Below are 23,416 nucleotides of genomic sequence, written 5' to 3'. Positions count from 1 at the left end.
TTACTTTTGAGAATGAGCATGCACAAGTAAGCTGTTTAAGATGGTCATTTATTCCCTTGTTGCACGTTTTATTTCACTCACTTCAAAGTATAAAATAAACCGTTTTTTTCTCCAAACACGTCGGATTTCCACTTTCTTCCTTAAACACCTGAAGCCTTGGTCATGTTACACCCCGAGAGGACCAGCTTTTTAAGCACTTAAAGGCCCCCCTTACACACCAGAGTCCCATGGGGTCTGAGAGGAACCAATGGAGATTAGCCTTTACGCCACTTTGTTTGTTTCCATAGCAACACTGGAACCCCCCCCCTCCTAACCTCTCCATTCGGGACATATCCCGTCCCAGCCTTTCGTGTTCAGTGGGATGTCCCATTGGAGGTAAAGTATCAGGATACAAGCCAAAGATTTAGATACTTTTCTTCATTTTATAACTTTTTTAAACACAAACTCAATAAAATTTATAAATATAAACATGTCGCGTATTGGGAGACATTAAACTGTTTCAGACTAAAAACCGTGCACGGTATTTATTCTCAAGTTTAGCAGGATTCCAATCTTCAACTCTGTGATTGCATCTAAACAAAATATGCTTATAAACTGGATTTGTGTCCCTACATGACTCCAAGAACTCATAATAATAAACAGCTTGTTAGATTAATGAGTCACTCCGTCCTTTGAAAGATCCCCCTCATCAGTCTGAAGAGAGGGCTGTCTCTGAGCGCTTTAGAAGTCCTCTCCCACAGATTCGCCTCCTTCCACAGACCCCGACCCTTCCTCTCCGCTTTCACCTCTGCCCTGTGGAGTCGTCTGTGCAGGCGCCAGTAGAGGCGAGAGTCGGGTGGGACTCCAGCGATGGGGGCGGTGCGAGCCAGACCCAGTCTGAGGAGCTCTTCGTTTGTACAGAAGCTCCACATTGTCCCCTGCTGGAGGAATAAGAGAAGGAAAGAAGCACTTCCTGTTTGCTTTTACTCCATAATTGAGAGGAAACGTCATTCCTTCACTCACCTTGCTTTGGGACACCAAACAATGCAGCATGTTGCCCTCTCGGCTTATAAGTTTTAGCCATACTGTCTGAGCAGGGGTCAGGTTCTTCTGGAGCCAGAGTCTCCCTTCTTGGGTCAGATCAATTCCTGCAAGATGCACCAGCAGTGGAGATGTGGGGCCTTCTGAAGAGAACAGAAAGAGCATTCTTGACAGAATATCTACATTGTGTAAAATATAGAAGAAATTATTGATTTATTCCTTGAAAACTGAGGTCAAACTAGACGTGTATCAAACTTCCATGTATTTAAAAATTGTCTGATGGTTTGTCACCTCCTTGATTATAATAGGGATAGACCTCAACAATCACTAAAGCGTCTTGGACAACAATGCCTCCAATTTGCCTTAACGCTGAATCAGCATTGGGGAGCCTTTGGTCATTTAAAAGTGGTCAGGCCGTGGTGGTAATGTGGTGCAACCGTGTCCTTTTCGCAAGATTACACGATGGCTGTATAAAAGGGGAAGGGGGCGGTCTCTGTGCTGCCACGGAATTCCGTTTATCTTCGACATAACTTGCTTTTTATTGTGATCTAAACCGCACTCATTAAGTTTTTTGGCAAACCGCTCTGAAAGGTGTCTGTCCTCCACTGCCTTTGTGCAGTCTCTGGTGATCTGAGCTCCAGCTCCAATGGAGAGAAGCTCCTGGAGCTCTGCATCGCTCCAGCTTATCATCTCAGCTGATTCTGTTTACAAAAGTGAACAATTCTCTCCATGTTCACTTTCATTTTCAATATACTTTCTGTCCAGAGCTTGGCAATAACTCCCCATGTGATCATGACACCTCCCTCTGTTACGCCAAGGCGTAATATGCATTCAGAAGTCTGGCGTTGCTGTAATATTACTACCAAGCGTGGCGAGATACCATGGCGGCAGTTTTACACCAATTTGCCGGCATGGTGTGTCTTCCAAAAACGACTTAAAAAATCATCAGCAAAAATTGAATGCAGGCTTTGTAAAAACATAGACCTAAGGACACTGTTGATGTATTTTAGGACGAAATTAGCCAAATGGATCATATTTCTCTAGTTTTAACACCTTTCCATCACATTGTCAAAACTGTCAAAAACTCCAGCGAACCGACCGCTTCAGGTCTATGACGTCATCAACGACTAAAGTCGACTAGATTTTCATCACTTGACTGTCGACTTTTAAAAAAATTAAGTTTATGCAAACCCTACTCAGATTGAACAAGGCCTGCTTGCTGTCCGTCGTTCAAGGTGTTGTACTCGCGGGGACCGGGCTTTCTCAGTCCTAGCACCGTCTCTCTGGAACCAGTTGCCACCCTCAGTTAGGCTGTCCCCATCTCTGCCAGTCTTTAAGAGTCGCCTAAAAACACACCTTCTCCGCTTGGCGTTTCCTGAACATGTTTGATTTTGGCCCTCTTTTACGTTGAATTTCTTTCACAGTTTTCATTGGTTCACTCTATCCCTCGTTTTACCCATCTGTCCTGTACTAGAATGTTTCACCTTTTTTGTAATTTGTATTTTGTAATTTGAATTGCTTTTATTTCTGAATTGATTTTATTTTTGATTTATTCACTATATTTGTACTTCTACTGTACCATGTTCAGCGCCTTGGGCTTCCTGACAGGGTTGTGGAAGGCGCTTTATAAATAAAGCTTTGATTGACTGATTGACTGATTGATTGATTGATTGATTGATTGATTGATTGATTGATTGATTGATTGACATTGTTTTAGAAATGTTTTAAAGACCAAACTTCCTTCAAAGCAGAATGAGATGCTGAGCTTTCAATTAATAGGCACTAACCTCCTGTTTTGTTTGGGAGGCAAAAATCTAACCAACAATTTTAAATAATCACAATTATCTAGATTTAATAAAAGGCCATAGTTAGCACTGACTGAAGTAAGCCATCCCTTTTGTCATGCTGCTAATAATCCAGACTTCTAAGGGTGATGATGCACTGTGTACTAGGGGTTGTATCAACTAGTCAACTTCACCGCTCTGTAGTGACTTTTTATGACTTTCATAGACTAGTCGCTGTCACGTGATAATGACCGACAAGATGCAGTCCTCGGAAAAGACAGCAGGTGACGAGCCCACACATGCGTGTCGGGAGGCGACGCGCTGTGCCAGAGTGTCGGTATCAGACGCCCACGTTAAAACGGACATTTGACCAAATTGTGACCTTTACCCTCTTGCAATTTTACCTTCCCCTCACCCCCATCCTAACCTTAACCAGCTTGCGCATGCAAAGCTCTGATCGTTGACGCGCTCCAGACATCTGCGTTCTGAGCACGGCCGCAGTAACATCAAATTAGATGTCGCCACCTCAAAAACAAATTTAACACGCGATCGTTTATGTCAGCATTTCCTTTTATGTTTTCTGTCTTTTATTCTTTTATTTGTGCCTGATGCACCCCGCTGCTGTGGAGCAGGGCGCATCACCTGTTTTGTCCTCCGGTGACTTCGCCTCACTGGTGCGGCCGGCGCGCAGCACGCACTCGGCTGTTTTTGAGGTCGGTAGATCTATAAGAACTGCAGTTGAAAGGTTACACATAAGGTGAATATATATGAAGTCAGGTAGCAGTTTTTCTTTAGGATTGAGAGGAGATGCAGGAAGATAATAAACAGGCAGGACAGAAAAATAGTCCAATAAAAACAAGTTCGTCTTTGTACCTGGTGGTTGCAACAAACAGACACCATTGAAGGTAATCAGAAGTGAGGAACAGAAAATGAAATAATTATTTCAATGTTTAGAGCAGCAGGAACTCTGAGAGGCTGCAGGTGCATCAGTGAGTTTGCGGCCGCTGTGCAGGGGGAGGGGGGAGAGGGCTGAAGCAGGGGAACAGTAAAGATGCAGAAACTACTGTTGTTAAAAGAAATGTGTGTTGATGTAACCCAGAAGCTAGAACCTTAATGAGGTATTAACTAATTGGCTTACTAATATGATCCATCCTCAATTTAGATAAAATATAAAATATAAATTAAGGAAATTAACAATACTAATTAATAGATATCTAATTAACTAATAGATAATTTCATAATGAATTATTGGAAGGGTGAATAACTAAAATAACGAGTTTAATATTAAACATCGGTTAAAACAAGAATCTTGAACATCCCTAACAGAAACAGAAGAGGAAAGCTGTATACTATTGGTCCAGGTGGGAATCTGAAATTTCATTGGCTGAGAGAAATAAGTCCCGCCTCCGCGAAATAAAACCGTGCGACGCAGCTGAGCGAGAGGAGAGACAAACGGCTGTGCAGCACGCAGATACAGAAAGCAAAGACTGAGCGGTTAGAGAGAGAGAGAGAGAGAAAAAAAAAACAACGGTCGAGGCCGTGAAGAACCCTGATTTGGGTGCCGCATAGATAGAGGGAGAGGCGGACTTGACTCCTTCTAATAAGAGCTAGGAACTTGGAACCAACGCGGTGAGTAAAGAAAAAAGAAGAGAAAAAGCTAACGATGCAACTTAAAAAAAAAAAGGAAACTTAAATAGCTTATCAAATTAATTCCATTCTTATAGATTTGTGTGGAGACGACAGAGTGAACCAATCCTCTGTAGGAGGGAACCGTTGGAGCGCGTTGGTGAGTGAATGAGATTAAATTCAGTAAATTATTAAATTCAAAAAGCTAATTACAGCAACCGAGGTGACAGCAGTGGGCTGCTAGACGTTAGATCCCAGGAGTTAACATCTCAAACTACCAGTTAACGGTGGTAGGGCATATAGGAGTTAACGGCTCAAACCGCCAGTTAACGGCGGTACGGCATATAGGATTCCCAGGAGTTAACGGCTCAAACCGCCAGTTAACGGTGGTACGGCCTAGATGTACAAGGTCCTCAGGGGCGTTATAGCTAACGCCATAGAATTAGCAATGCGTCCCTTAACCAAACATTTAATAATAAAAAAAATAGATAAATAAAAATAAATAAAAGCTAACTGATTAGGGAGGAATTATTTTACAAAGGGTGGACCAAAGGACCAGAATTTATATTTTGTTGAATTTTGTTATAGAACATTTTATTTATTTATTTATTTATTTATTTATTGTGTTACAGATATACAAGGTGTCACAATGCTGTATAGAAACACAACTAAATGTATCCTTGTTGTCATGAATGTATTTCTTGTTGAATAGTGTAGAGTAATAGAATCTAACTGAGCCTATTGAGCTGAACAATTGTTGTCATATGTAATTATATTTCCAGAGCTACTGAGAATTATTTTAATAGACAATCAAATTGATGTTATGTTAGTTGAACTGTGAACCCAAACATGATTGGCTATGCCAATAGAGTGAAGCATTTGTTTAAGTCTGTAAGACTTTATGCTGTGATGTGACGAGAAGGGTCGATGCCAACTTGCTAACAGTCCTGTTGTTTACAGGCTGGGTTTTTTTTTTCCTTGGGTTTGATCCCGACTCCTATGATCACTCACTTGGAACGAGAACTGGATTTCTTCCTGACGAGGGAGATGGCGAGCCTTAACCACTGAACGAACCAGGACATCTCAAGTAACTGAAGAGCAGACTGCTCTCTTCTGTGAACAATCTCAACGGTGTGGTAGGAAAAAATCGCACCACCGGACTCTGACTTTCACCCCAAGCGTGGGGATTTGACTTGACGCCGGCTGACTTGTGACTCATATGATCAAATCTCATACCGAGCATTTTACTATTGTCGATTGTTTTCATCTGTTTTTGTGTGTTATCTTTATGTGTTATATTTCCCATTATTATTAAGATTTAGTATATAAACCGTTTCATGCTATACCCGTGACTCCAGTCATTCTTAAACAACCTCCAATTCTCCCCGAACCTAATTATTGGCCCATTTGTTTATTTTTTCTTTTAATTATCTTATTGTATCCTGTAATCCGGTTACATAAAACTTGGCGAGCCAGCCAGGAGAATTGTAGAGTTGTTACCTTAGCTAACCATTGACTGACATCATAAGAGTGCCTGGAGGTCACAGTGGTTTGCCATTTTGGCATTATTGGTACTTTTGAGTGTTTTAAAATGGAAGTTGTAAAAACAGAAAAGGTCAAGGTTTCAAATGCTGTTTTAATCAGTGGGTTAACTGATACAGACCTTGATAACGAAGTCTTTGGGTTTATGGAAGGATTCGGACCAGTTAACAGGCGCATTAAGTTACCAAACTGTGATCAGATTATTGTGGAGTTTCAACATGAAGCCACTGTTAAGGAATTAAAGAAACAATGTTTACCCTATGACAAACCTTGTACTAGGAACCCAGATGTTTTCTTCCATATTCAAGACCTAGCCAGCGCGTACAGTCTAGAAACTAGCACATCTGCCACTGATGCCTATCTGTCAGAGCTCAGGGACATAGCTGCGTGTAGCAATCAATCATTTAAAGACCTTCTAATGGAGGAACTGGCAAAAATTGGGGAATCTTTAGGAAGGGATACCCATGCATCTGAACCAGTCACTGAACCAGAGCCAATGCTCCATAGTGACCAAGTTACATATTCCCTGCCTTTAACACCAGAAGTTAACTATATGAACAACTCAAAGGACAATTGTCCACCTACAGAGACTGGAAAACAAAACCCTTGCATTCCACCAAATCTTTTAAACACACCTGAGGTTCAGCGAGTTATTGTGGAACACATTGTTAAAAGCAGTGAGGTTATCCCTCCGCCTACTTCACAATACAGACTAAAACCGTTCTCAGGGCAAGTTCCACACCCTTCTTTTGAAACTGACTATGATACTTGGCGTAGTAGTGTAGTGTTATGCATAAATGATCCTTCACTCACCAAGTCCCAAATTGTACGAAGAATCGTGGAGAGTCTGTCAGCCCCAGCAGCGAGCATCGTTAAAGCTCTTAGTCCAAAATCCGACCCGGAAACGTACCTTGAACATCTCGATTCAGCTTACGCAGCTGTCGAAGACGGCGACGAGCTCTTTGCTCGCTTCTTAAACACAAACCAGGACAGTGGTGAAAAACCTTCCGATTACTTTCAGAGGTTATACACCTTGTTAAACCTAGTTATTCAGAGGAATGGAATTTCCTCCAGTGACGCCGACCAGCAGCTGCTCAAGCAGTTTTGCAGAGGCTGTTGGGACAGCTCGCTGATTTCAAACCTGCAACTCGAACAAAAGAAAGACAACCCGCCTCATTTTACAGCACTTCTCCTCAAACTGCGCACTGAAGAAGACAAACAGGCTACTAAAGCAGCACGCATGAAACAACACTTAGGGGCACAACGAACTAGAGTGTATTCAAATGTGCAAACAACATGCTCTCAGAGTAAAAACACTTGTGAACTGGAAATAGATGATAACTGTGATGACTTACGCAAACAAATCGCTGAGCTCAGGAGCCAAATTGCACAGCTTAAGGTTAACAACACAGATAAAAAGGCAAAGAAAACTCAAAAAGAGTCAAAACCCCGTGTGGGGACTAAAATTCCAGATGAGCCCAAACAGATTCAGCAGATAACAGCAGTGGTGCCCAGACCAAAGCCTGGATACTGTTTTAAGTGCGGAGAAGATGGGCACATAGCTTCTAGCTGTAGCAACGAGCCAAATCCAGCACTAGTTGCAACTAAAAGACTTGCTCTTAGACAGAAGCAGCGCGAGTGGGAGATGTCAAAGCCAATTGCTCAGTCTCCTCCTTTAAACCGGTAGAAGCTCCTATCGTGGGACAGATAGGTGCTAAAGTAGAACCAAGTCCCTCTAAGGAAAGGACAGAGAGACTTTTTTGCAAGCCAGTTCATGCTCATTCAGTGCCAAAACTTCCCAAAAGATTAGTGGGTGGGCGATGCACAGCTACAGTCTCAGTTAACAGTGTTGAATGTAATTGTTTACTGGATTCAGGGTCCCAGGTAACCACCATTGCCAATTCTTTTTACCAAGAACACTTACCTGACCTCTCAATTAAACCCATCAGTAATCTGTTAGAAGTCGAGGGCGCAAACGGTCAAGCAGTTCCTTATTTAGGATACATAGAGATAAGTGTCACATTTCCAAAAGAGCTCGATCAGTCTGGACTTGAGTTACCTACCCTTGCGTTAGTGGTTCCGGATATAAGCTCAAACTCTGATACACCACTACTCATTGGCACAAACACACTCGATCCTTTGTATGAGCAATTGTCTGCCAATAACTTACCTGATTCCAAGGCACTCTCTTATGGGTACCAACACGTGCTAAAAGCCTTAGCAGTCAGAAAAAAACAAAGCAAAGATGGACGAGTTGGTGTGGTGAAGCTTCGAGGGAGAACCCAAGAAGTTCTCCCTGCAAATAAAAAACTGTTACTAGAAGGGTTTATGCAACCCAGCCAAAACAAGCATGAGCCTTATGCACTCATTGAACAACCCACCAATGGTTCTCTACCAGGGGGTATAATTGTAGACTGTTGCCTCATTTCCTTACCTTCACATGGTCCATACAAAGTACCTGTTGTACTAAGAAACGAAACTAACCATGACATCACATTACCCACTAACTGTGTGATCGCTGAGTTAGTTAAAGCTGATCGTGTTATGCCATATCCAGAACCTGACAAAAGTGATCAGAAAGTACTTGCGGCGTGTAGTTTGCAGCAACAGACTTCACCTTCAAACCCTCCTCTCAGTTTTGACTTCGGTACTTCGCCCTTGTCCAAAGAATGGAAAGGGAGGATCACCAACAAACTTAACACTTACTCCGATGTGTTTTCGCACCACGATCTTGATTTTGGTCATACACAACAGATAAGACATCACATCAACTTAAAAGACGAGACCCCATTCAAACAGAAATCTCGGCCGATCCATCCACATGATTATGAAGCCGTGAGAAAACATTTGGAAGCCCTCTTGGAAACCGGTATAATAAGAGAGTCGGAGTCTCCATTTGCCTCACCAATAGTCGTAGTTCGGAAAAAGAATGGTGAGGTACGTCTATGTATAGACTATAGAAAGCTTAATCTGCAAACCATTCGCGACGCATATGCCCTGCCTAACTTGGAGGAGTCCTTTTCTGCTCTCGCTGGATCACAGTGGTTTTCTGTGATGGACCTCAAGTCAGGTTACTATCAAATAGAGATGTGTGAAAAGGATAAACCTAAAACTGCTTTTGTTTGCCCGTTTGGGTTTTATGAATTTAACCGTATGCCACAAGGAATAACAAATGCTCCAAGCACTTTCCAACGGGTTATGGAAAAGTGTATGAAGGACATTAATCTGAAGGAAGTGTTAGTTTTCCTAGACGACTTGATCGTCTTTTCCAACTCCTTGGAAGAACACGAAACCAGACTTTCTCACGTTCTTGAACGGCTTAGAGAATACGGACTCAAGCTATCACCAGATAAGTGTCGTTTTTTCCAGACATCTGTGCGTTATCTTGGACATATAGTATCTCGAGATGGCATAAAAACCGATCCAGATAAGGTGGAAGCACTCAAAACATGGCCGAAGCCTCAGACTTTGAAGGAACTCCAATCTTTCTTAGGATTTACCGGTTATTACTGACGCTTCGTTAAAGATTACTCAAATATTGTCAAGCCACTAACATCTCTCACGGCTGGTTATCCACCCAAACGGAAAAACTTTAAAACACCACCATGTAGATCAAAGTACTTGAACCCCAAAGAACCCTTTGGGAATCGTTGGAGCCAAGACTGTGAGAAGTCCTTTCAAACTATTATTGAAAAACTTACCACTTCGCCAGTTCTTGGCTACGCTGACGCAAAACTCCCATATCTAGTACACACAGATGCTAGTACGACCGGACTCGGTGCAGCGCTATACCAAGTGCAAAACGGTGTCACACAGGTAATCGCTTATGCAAGTCGCGGTTTAAGCTCTAGTGAAACTAGGTACCCTGCGCACAAGTTGGAGTTTCTAGCCTTAAAGTGGGCCATAACAGATAAGTTTCATGACTATTTGTATGGGAACACATTCACTGTCATTACTGATAATAATCCGTTAACTTACCTCTTAACAACGGCAAAACTCGATGCAACGAGCTATCGTTGGCTAGCTGCGTTGTCCACCTATAATTTTGACATCAGATACCGTGCAGGTACACAGAACGTTGACGCGGATGGCCTGTCTAGGAGGCTGCATGATAAACCTGAAGACAACTCAAAATTCACTGAGGAATGCCAACGACTAGATGAGTTCCGATCTCATCTTTTATCCTCTGTCAAAGAAGTCGAGCTTCAACTTCAAGCCGAAGCAGTGAAGGCAACATGCCAAAAGCACATGGTCTTGGATGAGACTGATTCTCCTTGTGGTTTAGTTCAGTCACTTGCCATGTCTGCAGCGGCCATTCCAGACCTATTCCAGTTGGAAGACAATAGTGACAGTTTCTTTGCTGTGCCCAAGTATAACCATGCTGACCTTGTCTCCTTGCAGAGGAAAGATCCAACCATTGGCCGAGTCATTCAGCTGCTTATGACTGACAATAAACCGCCAACTGATACTATTGCAGAACCCCCGGTGGTTCTTAACCTTTTGAGAGAGTGGAAACGGTTTGAGTTTCAAAATGATTTACTGTACCGGAGACGCCAATTAGGACCAGAGACATCATTGCAGTTAGTCTTGCCTGATTCATTACGTTCAACAGTCATGCAAAGCCTACATGATGATATGGGGCATCTTGGGGTTGAACGTACGACAGATCTCATTCGGTCCCGTTTTTACTGGCCAAGAATGGCTAGTGATATCGAAATCAAAGTTAAAACTTGCGAAAGATGTATCCGTCGGAAGGCCCTCCCTGACAAAGCTGCTCCAATGGTGAGTATTACCACCACCAGACCTATGGAGTTAGTTTGCATGGATTTTCTCTCCATAGAACCAGACAGTAAGAACACTAAAGATGTCTTAGTGATTACAGACCATTTTACAAAGTATGCAGTGTCCATCCCAACCAAAGATCAGAAAGCCACCACCGTCGCGAAGAACCTGTGGGAACATTTTTTAGTCCACTACGGGTTTCCTGAGCGTCTTCATAGTGATCAGGGACGGGATTTCGAATCACGTACAATCAAGGAACTTTGTTCTTTACTTGGTATCCGTAAAGTCAGAACGAGCCCTTATCACCCTCGTGGCAACCCCGTTGAACGGTACAATCGTACATTACTCAGCATGTTGGGAACTTTACAAGCCACTGAGAAACATCACTGGCGCGATTTTGTAAAACCACTTACTCACTCGTACAATTGTACAAAAAATGACGTGACGGGATACTCTCCCTACGAGCTAATGTTCGGTAGGCAGCCTCGGTTGCCTATAGATATTGCCTTTGGGTTACCGCATTTGAACAAGCCCTCTATAACTCATTCTCAGTATGTTAAAGAACTGAAGAGTCATCTGGAACAGAGTTATGACATTGTCATAAAAAACTCTCAAAAAACAGCGAGGAAGAACAAAGAACGGTTTGACAGAAACATTCGTGAGTCCACACTAGGTGTGGGAGATCGTGTTTTAGTCCGAAATCTTCGCTTAAGAGAAAAGCATAAATTAGCAGACAAATGGGAGCAAACAGTGTATATAGTTCTCAAACAGATGGAAAACTTGCCAGTATACACTGTAAAACCAGAGAACGGAGAAGGACCCAACAGAACACTCCACAGAGATCTTTTACTGCCTTGTGGTTTTCTCTCTTCATTAGAAAATGAAACAGAACGCGTTACGAAACCTAGCAGACCTCATACAAGACAGAGTTCAGCCTTAGAACCTGACCCAGATGAGCCACTTGACGAAGAGGTAGATGAGTTTTATTACTCTGATCTTCCACAAGTGCTAAACCGACCATCCTATCAAATAGCGGTCACCTTGCCAAATAGGGAACTCATAGCAGATTCAGGACCGGTAAATAATATTCAACAACAAAACACACTATCCTTACACACAGGGGATCGCAAGGAACCAACCTTAGCTGGTAATGAAAATGCTGAATTGTCCTTACTTGACAAAGGCATCAACACCGAAACATTCTTACCTGACAGAATGAGTGAAACTGCGACATTCTTACCTGAAAGAGTGAAAGAAGCAGCAACATACTTACCTGAAAAAACGAAAAAAAACGAAGTATACTTACCTGACGTAGAAACGGGGGATGAAACTAACACAAACCTACCTCAATTGGATGGTGTCCTAAAGTCGCAGCAACGTGATGTAAGTTTTGAACCCATCATACACGATCAGACACATACATCTGAAAAGACCAAAGTCTTAGAGAATAGCTCATCAGCTCTGTCGGAAACAGAGAGCTCACTTCGTCCTGTCTCAGTTGAGAATCAAACCGAAACGGATGAGCATGATACTGTGCAACCAGAGATGTATGTCAGGAGATCTGAACGAAGTAGTCAGCCTCCTCAAAGACTAACTTACTCTCAATTGGGCAATCCACTAGTGACCGTAGTTAGGTCCCTTTTCCAAGGACTTAATAAAGCTTTTATTGACTCTCTTACTCAAGAAGTTGTGTACCCCGTAGAAACAATGCACAGGGACGTGCATGATATTTAATGGGGGAGGATGTAACCCAGAAGCTAGAACCTTAATGAGGTATTAACTAATTGGCTTACTAATATGATCCATCCTCAATTTAGATAAAATATAAAATATAAATTAAGGAAATTAACAATACTAATTAATAGATATCTAATTAACTAATAGATAATTTCATAATGAATTATTGGAAGGGTGAATAACTAAAATAACGAGTTTAATATTAAACATCGGTTAAAACAAGAATCTTGAACATCCCTAACAGAAACAGAAGAGGAAAGCTGTATACTATTGGTCCAGGTGGGAATCTGAAATTTCATTGGCTGAGAGAAATAAGTCCCGCCTCCGCGAAATAAAACCGTGCGACGCAGCTGAGCGAGAGGAGAGACAAACGGCTGTGCAGCACGCAGATACAGAAAGCAAAGACTGAGCGGTTAGAGAGAGAGAGAGAGAGAGAAAAAAAACAACGGTCGAGGCCGTGAAGAACCCTGATTTGGGTGCCGCATAGATAGAGGGAGAGGCGGACTTGACTCCTTCTAATAAGAGCTAGGAACTTGGAACCAACGCGGTGAGTAAAGAAAAAAGAAGAGAAAAAGCTAACGATGCAACTTAAAAAAAAAAAAGGAAACTTAAATAGCTTATCAAATTAATTCCATTCTTATAGATTTGTGTGGAGACGACCGAGTGAACCAATCCTCTGTAGGAGGGAACCGTTGGAGCGCGTTGGTGAGTGAATGAGATTAAATTCAGTAAATTATTAAATTCAAAAAGCTAATTACAGCAACCGAGGTGACAGCAGTGGGCTGCTAGACGTTAGATCCCAGGAGTTAACATCTCAAACTACCAGTTAACGGTGGTAGGGCATATAGGAGTTAACGGCTCAAACCGCCAGTTAACGGCGGTACGGCATATAGGATTCCCAGGAGTTAACGGCTCAAACCGCCAGTTAACGGTGGTACGGCCTAGATGTACAAGGTCCTCAGGGGCGTTATAGCTAACGCCATAGAATTAGCAATGCGTCCCTTAACCAAACATTTAATAATAAAAAAAAATAGATAAATAAAAATAAATAAAAGCTAACTGATTAGGGAGGAATTATTTTACAAAGGGTGGACCAAAGGACCAGAATTTATATTTTGTTGAATTTTGTTATAGAACATTTTATTTATTTATTTATTTATTTATTTATTGTGTTACAGATATACAAGGTGTCACAATGCTGTATAGAAACACAACTAAATGTATCCTTGTTGTCATGAATGTATTTCTTGTTGAATAGTGTAGAGTAATAGAATCTAACTGAGCCTATTGAGCTGAACAATTGTTGTCATATGTAATTATATTTCCAGAGCTACTGAGAATTATTTTAATAGACAATCAAATTGATGTTATGTTAGTTGAACTGTGAACCCAAACATGATTGGCTATGCCAATAGAGTGAAGCATTTGTTTAAGTCTGTAAGACTTTATGCTGTGATGTGACGAGAAGGGTCGATGCCAACTTGCTAACAGTCCTGTTGTTTACAGGCTGGGTTTTTTTTTTTCCTTGGGTTTGATCCCGACTCCTATGATCACTCACTTGGAACGAGAACTGGATTTCTTCCTGACGAGGGAGATGGCGAGCCTTAACCACTGAACGAACCAGGACATCTCAAGTAACTGAAGAGCAGACTGCTCTCTTCTGTGAACAATCTCAACGGTGTGGTAGGAAAAAATCGCACCACCGGACTCTGACTTTCACCCCAAGCGTGGGGATTTGACTTGACGCCGGCTGACTTGTGACTCATATGATCAAATCTCATACCGAGCATTTTACTATTGTCGATTGTTTTCATCTGTTTTTGTGTGTTATCTTTATGTGTTATATTTCCCATTATTATTAAGATTTAGTATATAAACCGTTTCATGCTATACCCGTGACTCCAGTCATTCTTAACAACCTCCAATTCTCCCCGAACCTAATTATTGGCCCATTTGTTTATTTTTTCTTTTAATTATCTTATTGTATCCTGTAATCCGGTTACATTAACTTAGAAAATGTGGGTGCAATTTAAACTGTTAAAAACTCCAGTGAACCAACCGCTTCAGGTGTATGACGTCATCAACGACTAGTCAAAGTCGACTAGATTTTCAATACTTGACTGTCGACTTTAAAAAAATTAAGTTTATGCAGACCGTACTGTGTACATGCTCTTCACTGTTTGGTTTTGATGTAACTGTACCTAAATGAATACAAATGTACTGGAAGAGGCAGTTATGCAACTCCTTCAAATCTGCAGCGTTCAAGCAGCTAAAAATCTAAAACCGGCAGGAAGCTGGCATGGGCTTTCGTTGCTAACCCAACAATGGAATACAGCAATATTCCGATGTAGCGTAAGGTTGAACGCCACTATATTCACTTAGCTTCGATACACAAAACATTAATCCCCTTTCTTTTCCCTCCCTCCTCCTCCAAAATTAGCTTGAAGTTTACATTGACATTAATACAATGCAAGTCAAGTTAGCATTCATGCTAGGTTGGTGTGCTGAGGCTCAGTCTCTCTTGTGGATACACAATTCTATTGGTCAACACTCTTGGCACGCATAAATTATTCGTTTCGCTGTAGAGACCAGGAGAGGGTCTAAGGGGTAATATTAATTCTGAAAGATTACAAACTTTACATCATAGAACAGGGTCAGATAGTCAAATTTAAGCCTTTTAAGTTATTTTATAAAAATGTTACTCCATACCCCAGCTTTCACATTTACAGACATGGACAAAATTGTTGGTACCTTTTGACCAATGACAGAAAAACCAACAATGGTCACACAAATAACTTGAATTTGACAAAAGTAATAATGAATACAACTTCTATGAAATTTAACCAATGAAAGTCAGACATTGCTTTTCAACCATGCTTTAATTGAATGATTAAAAATAATAATAAACTCCTGGAACAAGCCTGGACAAAAATGATGATACCCCAACTTAATATTTTGTTGCATAGCCTTTTGAGGTAATCGCTGCAATCAAACTATTCCTGTAACTGTCAATGAGACTTCTGCACCTCTCTCAGCAGGGATTTGGAACCACTCATGGGCAAACTGCTCCAGTTGTCTCAGGTTTGAAGGGCGCCTTTTCCAGATGGCGTGTTTCAGCTCCTTCCAAAGATGCTCAATATGATTGGCGTCAGGGCTCATTCAAGGCTACTTTATAGCAGTCCAATGTTTTTCTCTTGGCCCTTCTTGGGTGATGTTAGCTGTGTGTTTTTGGGTCATTGTCCTGTTGCAAGACCCATGACTTGGCTGAGACCAAGCTTTCTGACACTGGCCAGCACATTTCTCTCTAGAATCCCTTGATAGCCTTGAGATTTCATTGTACCCTGTACAGATTCAAGACATCTGTGCCAAATGCATCAAAGCAACCCCAGAACATAACAGAGCCTCCTCCATGTTTCACGTTGGGGACAGTGTTCTTTTCTTGATATGTATGGGCTTAAATAAGGGCCAAAATGTTTGTGTAGTTAAAAGAAAAATTTGAAATTGAAAATATGTAAACTGAAAGCAAAAGTCACATTTTTAGAGTGAACTTTGAAAAAGAAAGACTTGGATTGAAAATAAAATCAAACGTTTGGAATATTTGTAAGAACTGAAACCCCAATGATATTTTTATTTAGAATTTTTCTGAGTAAACTTTACTAAAGAATTTTCAGTAATTTTTTTTAATTATTGTTTTTTTTTTAAATTCATTCAGTCTCAGATTAAATTTTTTCACATTCAGATCCTTTAAATTAATGTACAAAAAAATTCTTCAGGTTCAGATTTTTTCTTTCAGCTTCAGATTTTTTTTTCACTTTCGGATCTGTATTTTTCAGTTACAGACTTTTGGCCCTGTTTTGGCCTGGTGGGCGTGGCTACACAGAGAGGGGCGGGGAATCATGAGTGACAGCAGGCCGCTGGAGGCTGAAGATGGCCCATTTTTCATGTTGCCTTCAGGAAACCTGGGAATAAACACAATTTATCAAACACCTCCTGCACTGTATTATTTGATAATGGTTAGATAACATGTCATGCATAACTGCTTAAACTCAGTTACTAAAGCTCTTTCAATCAGTAACCTGCACTGTATTATTTGATAATGGTTAGATAACATGTCATGCATAACTGCTTAAACTCAGTTACTAAAGCTCTTTCAATCAGTAATGTGTACAAATTACACAGTGACTGATCAATTATGAGAAGTTTTCCCAACTACTACGTGAGAAGTGATCATTTCCCATGCTCTCAAAGTAGCATACGTGGGTGCTGCTGTTGTGCCTCAGGGAACGATGGCGTCGTCATCCAACAACACTGCTGGTGCGAACAGTCAGGTGAGTGTTTAAGTTTGGAAAAGTTACACTGCAGTCTGTGAATGCTAAGAATTTACGAAGTGGCTATTGTTACGATTAAAAGTAAGATTCATTTTCGGCTATTCTGTTTTTTTATTTAATTTTCATGGTGAAATCAGTAGCAGTTTTAGGCACGGTCAGACAGGGCAGTTGTCCGGGGCGGCATTTTTTCATGACACAAAAGGGACGCACAAGCGCTGAGTAAAAAAATAAAAAGAAAGAAATCTGCGCCGCACCGAGGTTTATATTCAATCTGTCATATCACAGAGTCTGGATTGGAAACAGCAAGTTGGCGCCCCCTGCAGCTGCAGGCACTCCTGCTGACTGAGAGGGTTCAGGTGGGTGCACCGTGTGTGTATGAAGAAGAGGAAGGGGAGGGGCGCGGTGGGGGGAATTCACCTCTGGGTCTTTCCCAGGCCCCCACAATGCGGCTGGTGGTTTTAGCTTTTTCATGTTCATCTCTTCTGTTTGGCTCTTGACTCAATAAGTTTCCTTTAGTCAGGACTAAACAATTTGACCTGGGTGGGTGACCACAAAATCGTTTTGTTTTTCCTTTTTTTATTCGGCCATTTCACACAATTCAGAAAACCTGAAAGAATGATAGGCCTGTGTTTATGATATTATGAATGAAACGTGTGTTAAATGGAAGAACATCAAGATGTGATTGACTTTAGCCATGTTAATTCAGTTGATTCAGCCCCTACCCGCTCATTTCATTTGGGAAAGACCCAGAGGTGAATTCCCCCGCCGCGCCCCTCCCCTTCCTCTTCTTCATACACACACAGTGCACCTGAACCCTCTCAGTCAGCAGGAGCGCCTGCAGCTGCAGGGGGCGCCAACTTGTTGTTTCCAATCCAGACTCTGTGATATGACAGATAGAATAGAAAACCTCGGTGCGGCACAGATTTCTTTTTTTTATTTTTTTACTCAGCGCTTGTGCGTCCCTTTTGTGTCATGAAAAAATGCCGCCCCGGACAACTTCCCTGTCTGTCCGTGCCTAACTTCTACTACTTCTAACGTAGTAGTTGGGAAAACTTCTCATAATTGATCAGTCACTGCGTAATTTGTACACATTACTGATTGAAAGAGCTTTAGTAACTGAGTTTAAGCAGTTATGCATGACATGTTATCTAACCATTATCAAATAATACAGTGCAGGAGGTGTTTGATAAATTGTGTTTATTCCCAGGTTTCCTGAAGGCAACATGAAAAATGGGCCGTCTTCAGCCTCCAGCGTCCTGCTGTCACTCATGATTCCCCGCCCCTCTCTGTGTAGCCATGCCCACCAGGCCAAAACAGGGCCAAAAGTCTGTAACTGAAAAATACAGATCCGAAAGTGAAAAAAAAATCTGAAGCTGAAAGAAAAATCTGAACCTGAAGAAATTTTTTGTACATTAATTAAAAAGATCTGAATGTGAAAAAATGTAATCTGAGACTGAATGGTTTTAAAAAAAACAATAATTAAAAAAAATTACTGAAAATTCTTTAGTAAAGTTTACTCAGAAAAATTCTAAATAAAAATACCATTGGGGTTTCAGTTCTTACAAATATTCCAAACGTTTGATTTTATTTTAAATCCAAGTCTTTCTTTTTCAAAGTTCACTCTAAAAATGTGACTTTTGCTTTCAGTTTACATATTTTCAATTTCAAATTTTTCTTTTAACTACAACAACATTATGGCCCTTATTTAAGCCCATAGATATGCTGCATTTTTCCGTCTGTGAACATAGAGCTGATGTACATTGGCAAAAAGTTCCATTTTCGTCTTTTCTGTCCAAAGGACATTCTCCCAGAAGATTTTGGCTTGTCAACATGTAGTTTAGAATATTTCAGTCTGGCGTTTTTATTTTCAACAATGGTGTCCTCCTTGGTCGTCTCCCACTTTGGCTCAAACCACGACGGATGGTGCAATCTGACACTAATGTTCCTTGTGCTTGAAGTTCACCTTGGATCTCTTTAGAAGTTTTTCTCTGCTCTTTTGTTACCATTCAGATTATCTGTCTCTTTGATTTGTCATCAAATTTCCTCTAGAAGCCACGTCCAGAGAGGTTGTTCTAGTCCCATGGATCTGAAATGTCTGACTATGTGCAACTGTAATCATAAAAACATCTAGCTGCTTGGAGATTGTCTTAAAGCCTTTACCTTTAACATGCTTGTCTATAATTTTCATTCTAATTTCCTGACACAACTCTTTCCTTCGCTTCTTCTGGTCCACGTTGAGTGTGGTGCACACCACGTCACCAAACAACACAGTGGAGCCCTACTGACTAATTACAAGATTGTAGACACCTATGATGTTAACTAGTGGACACACCTTCAATTAACATGTCCCTTTGGTCACATTATTTTAAATCCTTCTATGGGTACCATCATTTTTGTCCAAACCTGTTCCACAAGTTAATATATATATATATATATATATATATATATATATATATATATATATATATATATATATGAGATAGATAGATAGATAGATAGATAGATAGATAGATAGATAGATAGATAGATAGATAGATAGATAGATAGATAGATAGATGTCTGACTTTCATTGGTTAAATTTCATAGAATTTTTATTTATTATTACTTTTGTCAAATTCAAGTTATTTCCGTGACCATTGTGGGTTTTTCTTTCATTTACTGAAGCGCCAGCATATTTTTCTCTGTCTCCACATCAAGAGCCAGATGAGGTGGCTTGAGCACCTAGTTAGGATGCCTCCTTGACCACTCCCTGGCGAGGTTTTCCGGGCAAGTTCAACCGGGAGAAAACCTAAAGGAGAATCCAGGACATGCTGGAGGGACTTTGTCTCTCGGCTGGCCAGAGAATGCCTTGAAGTTTCCCCCGAGGAACATGGCACAAGTGGCTGGGGACATAAGTCTTGGCCTCCCTGCTTAGGCTGCTGCCAATGCAACCCCGGATAAGGAGCCAAGGATGGATGGATGGATGGATGGATGGATGGATGGATGAGCAAAGGGTACCAACTATTTTGTCCACATCTGTAGGTAATAATAAAAGACTAACCATGTTTAATAATTTAACTGTTTTCAACCAATATCAGAATGTTATGACAATCTGACAATACATATAAGCCAGAAGGTTAAAATTGAGGCCCAGGCGCCCTTTGCAGCCCTCAGAGATATTTTGTGCGGCCCTCTGTTGCATTTCTATTATGCTGAATATTGTCTATCAAGCAGGTTTTTGGTGTAGGATGATAACATTTTTATGTTCAGAGGTTTACTATTATTCCTATTTTTGACCTATTTTGAGGAGTAAACGTTAACAAAAATCCCCGTGAAAATATTTTAGTTTTTTATTTATTTATAAAAAATAAATCACATTTTTAGGGCCGACAGGGACTATTCCTCTGATATGAGGGAACTAAACTGAAGTCACATTATGTAGATATTATGAAAAATCTGTAATTTTGAAATAATGTCTATGCATTGGTAGTTTTGTTAATATATTAAAAATTTACTTTTCCACATATTCAATTTGTAAATATTTTTAATTAATCTGTGTAAAATGGGGATTAAAAACATTCATCTTCCTTCTCAGATGCTGCATTAGTTATTTGAGTGTCTAAAATTTATTTGACAAAATGACTTCATAGGGAGCATAAGTCTCCTTCCCTTCCGGTCGGCTCACGGGCCTCCGGCACAAAGAAAGAAGGAATGCAAGCGATTAGAGTTATAAAAACTATTTTCTAATCTGCTATGCTTTACACCCTGAATCACACATATGCTGTACTTCAGTTTAAATGAAAAGTAAATATGTGTTCCGACTATGTCTGTCACGTACTTTGAGATTCATTAGCTTGTAAACATTTGTAATAATACGACTACAAATTAGACGTCATCGCAGAGTCTCTCCTCCCCAGCAGCGTCGCTGCTACTTACCATATGGCGAGATTTATAGTGGGTTTCTCCACATTTAATGCTCCTTTTTTCATCCTGGAAGGAGGATTTGAAGCTCGCTAAACGAATCTTCTCTTCTCCGTGCCTGGTTCGATGACATCAATTTGGTGAGACGATAATTTGTAGTCTGTTACGTCTTTTCACACAAAAACCTGAAATAACTGTTGGTGCCATTTGAAAATAAGTGCTTTCTTGGCATCAAAATGTGTATTTAAAGGTGATGAACACTCATTCAGTCAATAAATCTGCAGTGGTCTCTAGTGGGAATGAATGCCTTGTAAGTTGTTTTCGAGGTGGGAAAAAAAAAGCCCATGAGTGCCTATTTCTGCACAGAGAATTCAGCTGGGGGAGAAAGTAGCTTCAGAAGACAGGATTTGGATTCTTATTTCCTGATATTCGAACATCTCGCCTCGGACCGGCAAACGGCAACCACTGACTTTGCAAGATTGGTGTTTTATCTCCACAAATGACAAGCCTGAAGGAGTTCTGCTGTGTGGTAGTCGCTAATGCTAATAGTAAGCTTCTACAAGCAGAGACGTTCTCTGCTGTTTCCTGGACGCTAAACCAACAACAGCCTTCTCTGTCGCGCGTCAAGATGGGTGAGTCCATGAACGTTCAGTGACAGTGTGTCGTAGATCTGTCAGGCTTTTCAAATCCTAGAGTTTCATTGTCTATTTTCTGTCAGAAGCTAATGTTTATGTTTATGTGCTCAGCAGACGCTTTTACCCAAAGCGACTTACAATTTTTTTAACCTATAGGGCATGTTGTGATCTGTGGGGGAAACCAGAGTACCCGGAGAAAACCCACGCATGCATGGGGAGAACACGCAACTCCACGCAGAAAGGCCGCAGCCGAGCTAATGCAGGAGGTGTAGGAGACTATTTTCATGTTCAGCCTGCATGAAACACTCAGAATGACTGATTATTATCAGAAATAATTTAAAATGTTTTTTTAAGTGTTCCACACCTTTAAAATTCATGGACGTCATATGTGAAATCCATGGCGCATTTCAAACGGGATCAGACTTCCATTTATGTTTTGGCAGCTGGGGACCCATAGTCCTGATGTAGACGGACGTGACTTAGGCTCCCTATTGTGTATCATTACTACAAATATTTTAAATGTAGTTGTAAATAAAGTGAAACAGGGGATGTTGCTGCTATTTTGGTAATTGTAAATAAAGAAAATCAGTAATAATAACAAAGTACTCCAGCTTTACCCTTGTGATTTGACAGTAATGGAGAGAGAACAGGTAGATAAATCGGAACGTGCTCCACTTCGATTCCTTTCTCTGTGATGGAATGAACTTTCCCACGAAGACTGACATTCCTCTCAATGAAACGAGCGGGAATATCACAAGCAGCTTGGAATTTTGTGATCTGCAGAGACCAAAAGATAAAAAGGTCTTTTAGATTTGGATTTGTCATGTTTATTTTTATGTCATCAGTTAACGGAGTGTGTTTGAGTATCACTTGGGCTTTTCTTCCCTACCAGTTTGATGCTCCTCGCGATCACTATCACACCAGCGAGAGCCAGTCCAGTGCTAATGTTCTGTGTGAGACAGGAGATAGAGAGGGAGAGGAAGGTGACAGGGTGAGAGTGAAATCTTACACTCAGCTGTGGATGTGCTTCCACCCAGCAATGACAGTAACACAAGCGCACTAAAGGCTACTGTTGACAGCTGGCGATGGGATATCTGGCCGGTGTGGTGATTCACCAGACATCGTGTGTTGCAAAAGAGCAGCTTAAAAGACATGTCCCCACATGTGCAGGTTTCAGCTCGTGAGACCACATACGTCATCGATCCTAGACAAAAGAGGCTCCTACCCGCACGAGCGACAAATTCTCGTCTGCGAATTGAGAAACTACGGACACGACGTTACGTGACGGCTGGTTCTGGTTTTCTTCCCGTCTCCGTCGCCTGTCACTCACAACCTCCTCTGTTTCTGTTTCTCGGGTGGGCTCCGGCATGTTGTTGACATTTTCTCGACTAGTCTGACGCTCCGCCTTTTTGGGGGAGGGACGTTTAAAACGGGACTGTAAGCAGAAGCTCCGCCCCTCAACGTAGAAGCGAAAGCAGCATCAAGTTTACATAAAAAAAAAAAACCAAAGAACATCATGTGCAGTCGACTTTGGTTTAAAACGTAAAGGTTTGTGAACGTTAAAAGCTCGGCTAGTTAGCTAACTTGCTAAGGATGCTAGTGCTAGCAGCAACCACTCAGATTGCCCACAGATTATTTAACATCTGCACATTAATCCCCAATTACACATTAGAGTGCTGATATCTTTGTTTTAAAAGTGCAAAAGCTAAATTGCCGCCTTATAAACTTGACATATTATATAAAAATGGTAACGTCTAGCACTGGCAGCAGAGTGAGACATGTTAAGTAAAGAGTTACCACTGTATGACAGATGCACTGAGGCTCTCATCTTGTAAACTGTGAAGTCATGGAGCTTCTTGAAGCCGGATAACGCCCCCATCAACACAAATTGGCCAATGGGAGCTGAGAGGCAGAGTTGTCCTCCTGGCCGCCATTAAAGAATTCAATCCATGTAGTGAAATAATGGAAATCTGCAGGACACCCATGGATCCAGGCAGAGACGATTAGCCGATGAGTAGTGTCGGAGATTTGGCATTTATTCTGTTTGACGAACAGTTTTATC

The 23,416-nt window shown here is 41.1% G+C and overlaps 1 protein-coding gene across 4 annotated transcripts; it reads right to left on the bottom strand.

The window, feature by feature from the left end:
* Positions 1 to 509: 509 nt before the first annotated feature.
* On the bottom strand, positions 510 to 22,780 carry c18h3orf33 (c18h3orf33 homolog (H. sapiens)). 4 transcript variants are annotated; one of them, XM_070543587.1, is made up of 5 exons: positions 22,580 to 22,780; positions 22,244 to 22,303; positions 21,972 to 22,131; positions 1,003 to 1,160; positions 510 to 917 (listed from the first exon to the last, which is right to left on the bottom strand). In XM_070543587.1, exons 1-5 carry the CDS (start codon positions 22,721 to 22,723, stop codon positions 660 to 662), a joined length of 780 nt encoding a protein of 259 aa, XP_070399688.1. In that variant the 5' UTR covers positions 22,724 to 22,780; the 3' UTR covers positions 510 to 659. The 4 variants fall into 4 exon arrangements, with proteins under 4 accessions (XP_070399688.1, XP_070399686.1, XP_070399687.1 ...); XM_070543585.1 differs by having other exon boundaries at positions 1,003 to 1,163; positions 22,580 to 22,779; XM_070543586.1 differs by having other exon boundaries at positions 510 to 920; positions 22,580 to 22,779.
* Between the last annotated feature and the right edge of the window lie 636 nt (positions 22,781 to 23,416).

This window comes from Nothobranchius furzeri, chromosome 13 (genome assembly GCF_043380555.1).
Source record: "Nothobranchius furzeri strain GRZ-AD chromosome 13, NfurGRZ-RIMD1, whole genome shotgun sequence".
In the NCBI taxonomy this organism is placed as follows: domain Eukaryota; kingdom Metazoa; phylum Chordata; class Actinopteri; order Cyprinodontiformes; family Nothobranchiidae; genus Nothobranchius; species Nothobranchius furzeri.
The sequence above is the reverse complement of the archived record's forward strand: the minus strand, read 5'-3'. Positions and strand labels throughout refer to the sequence as shown.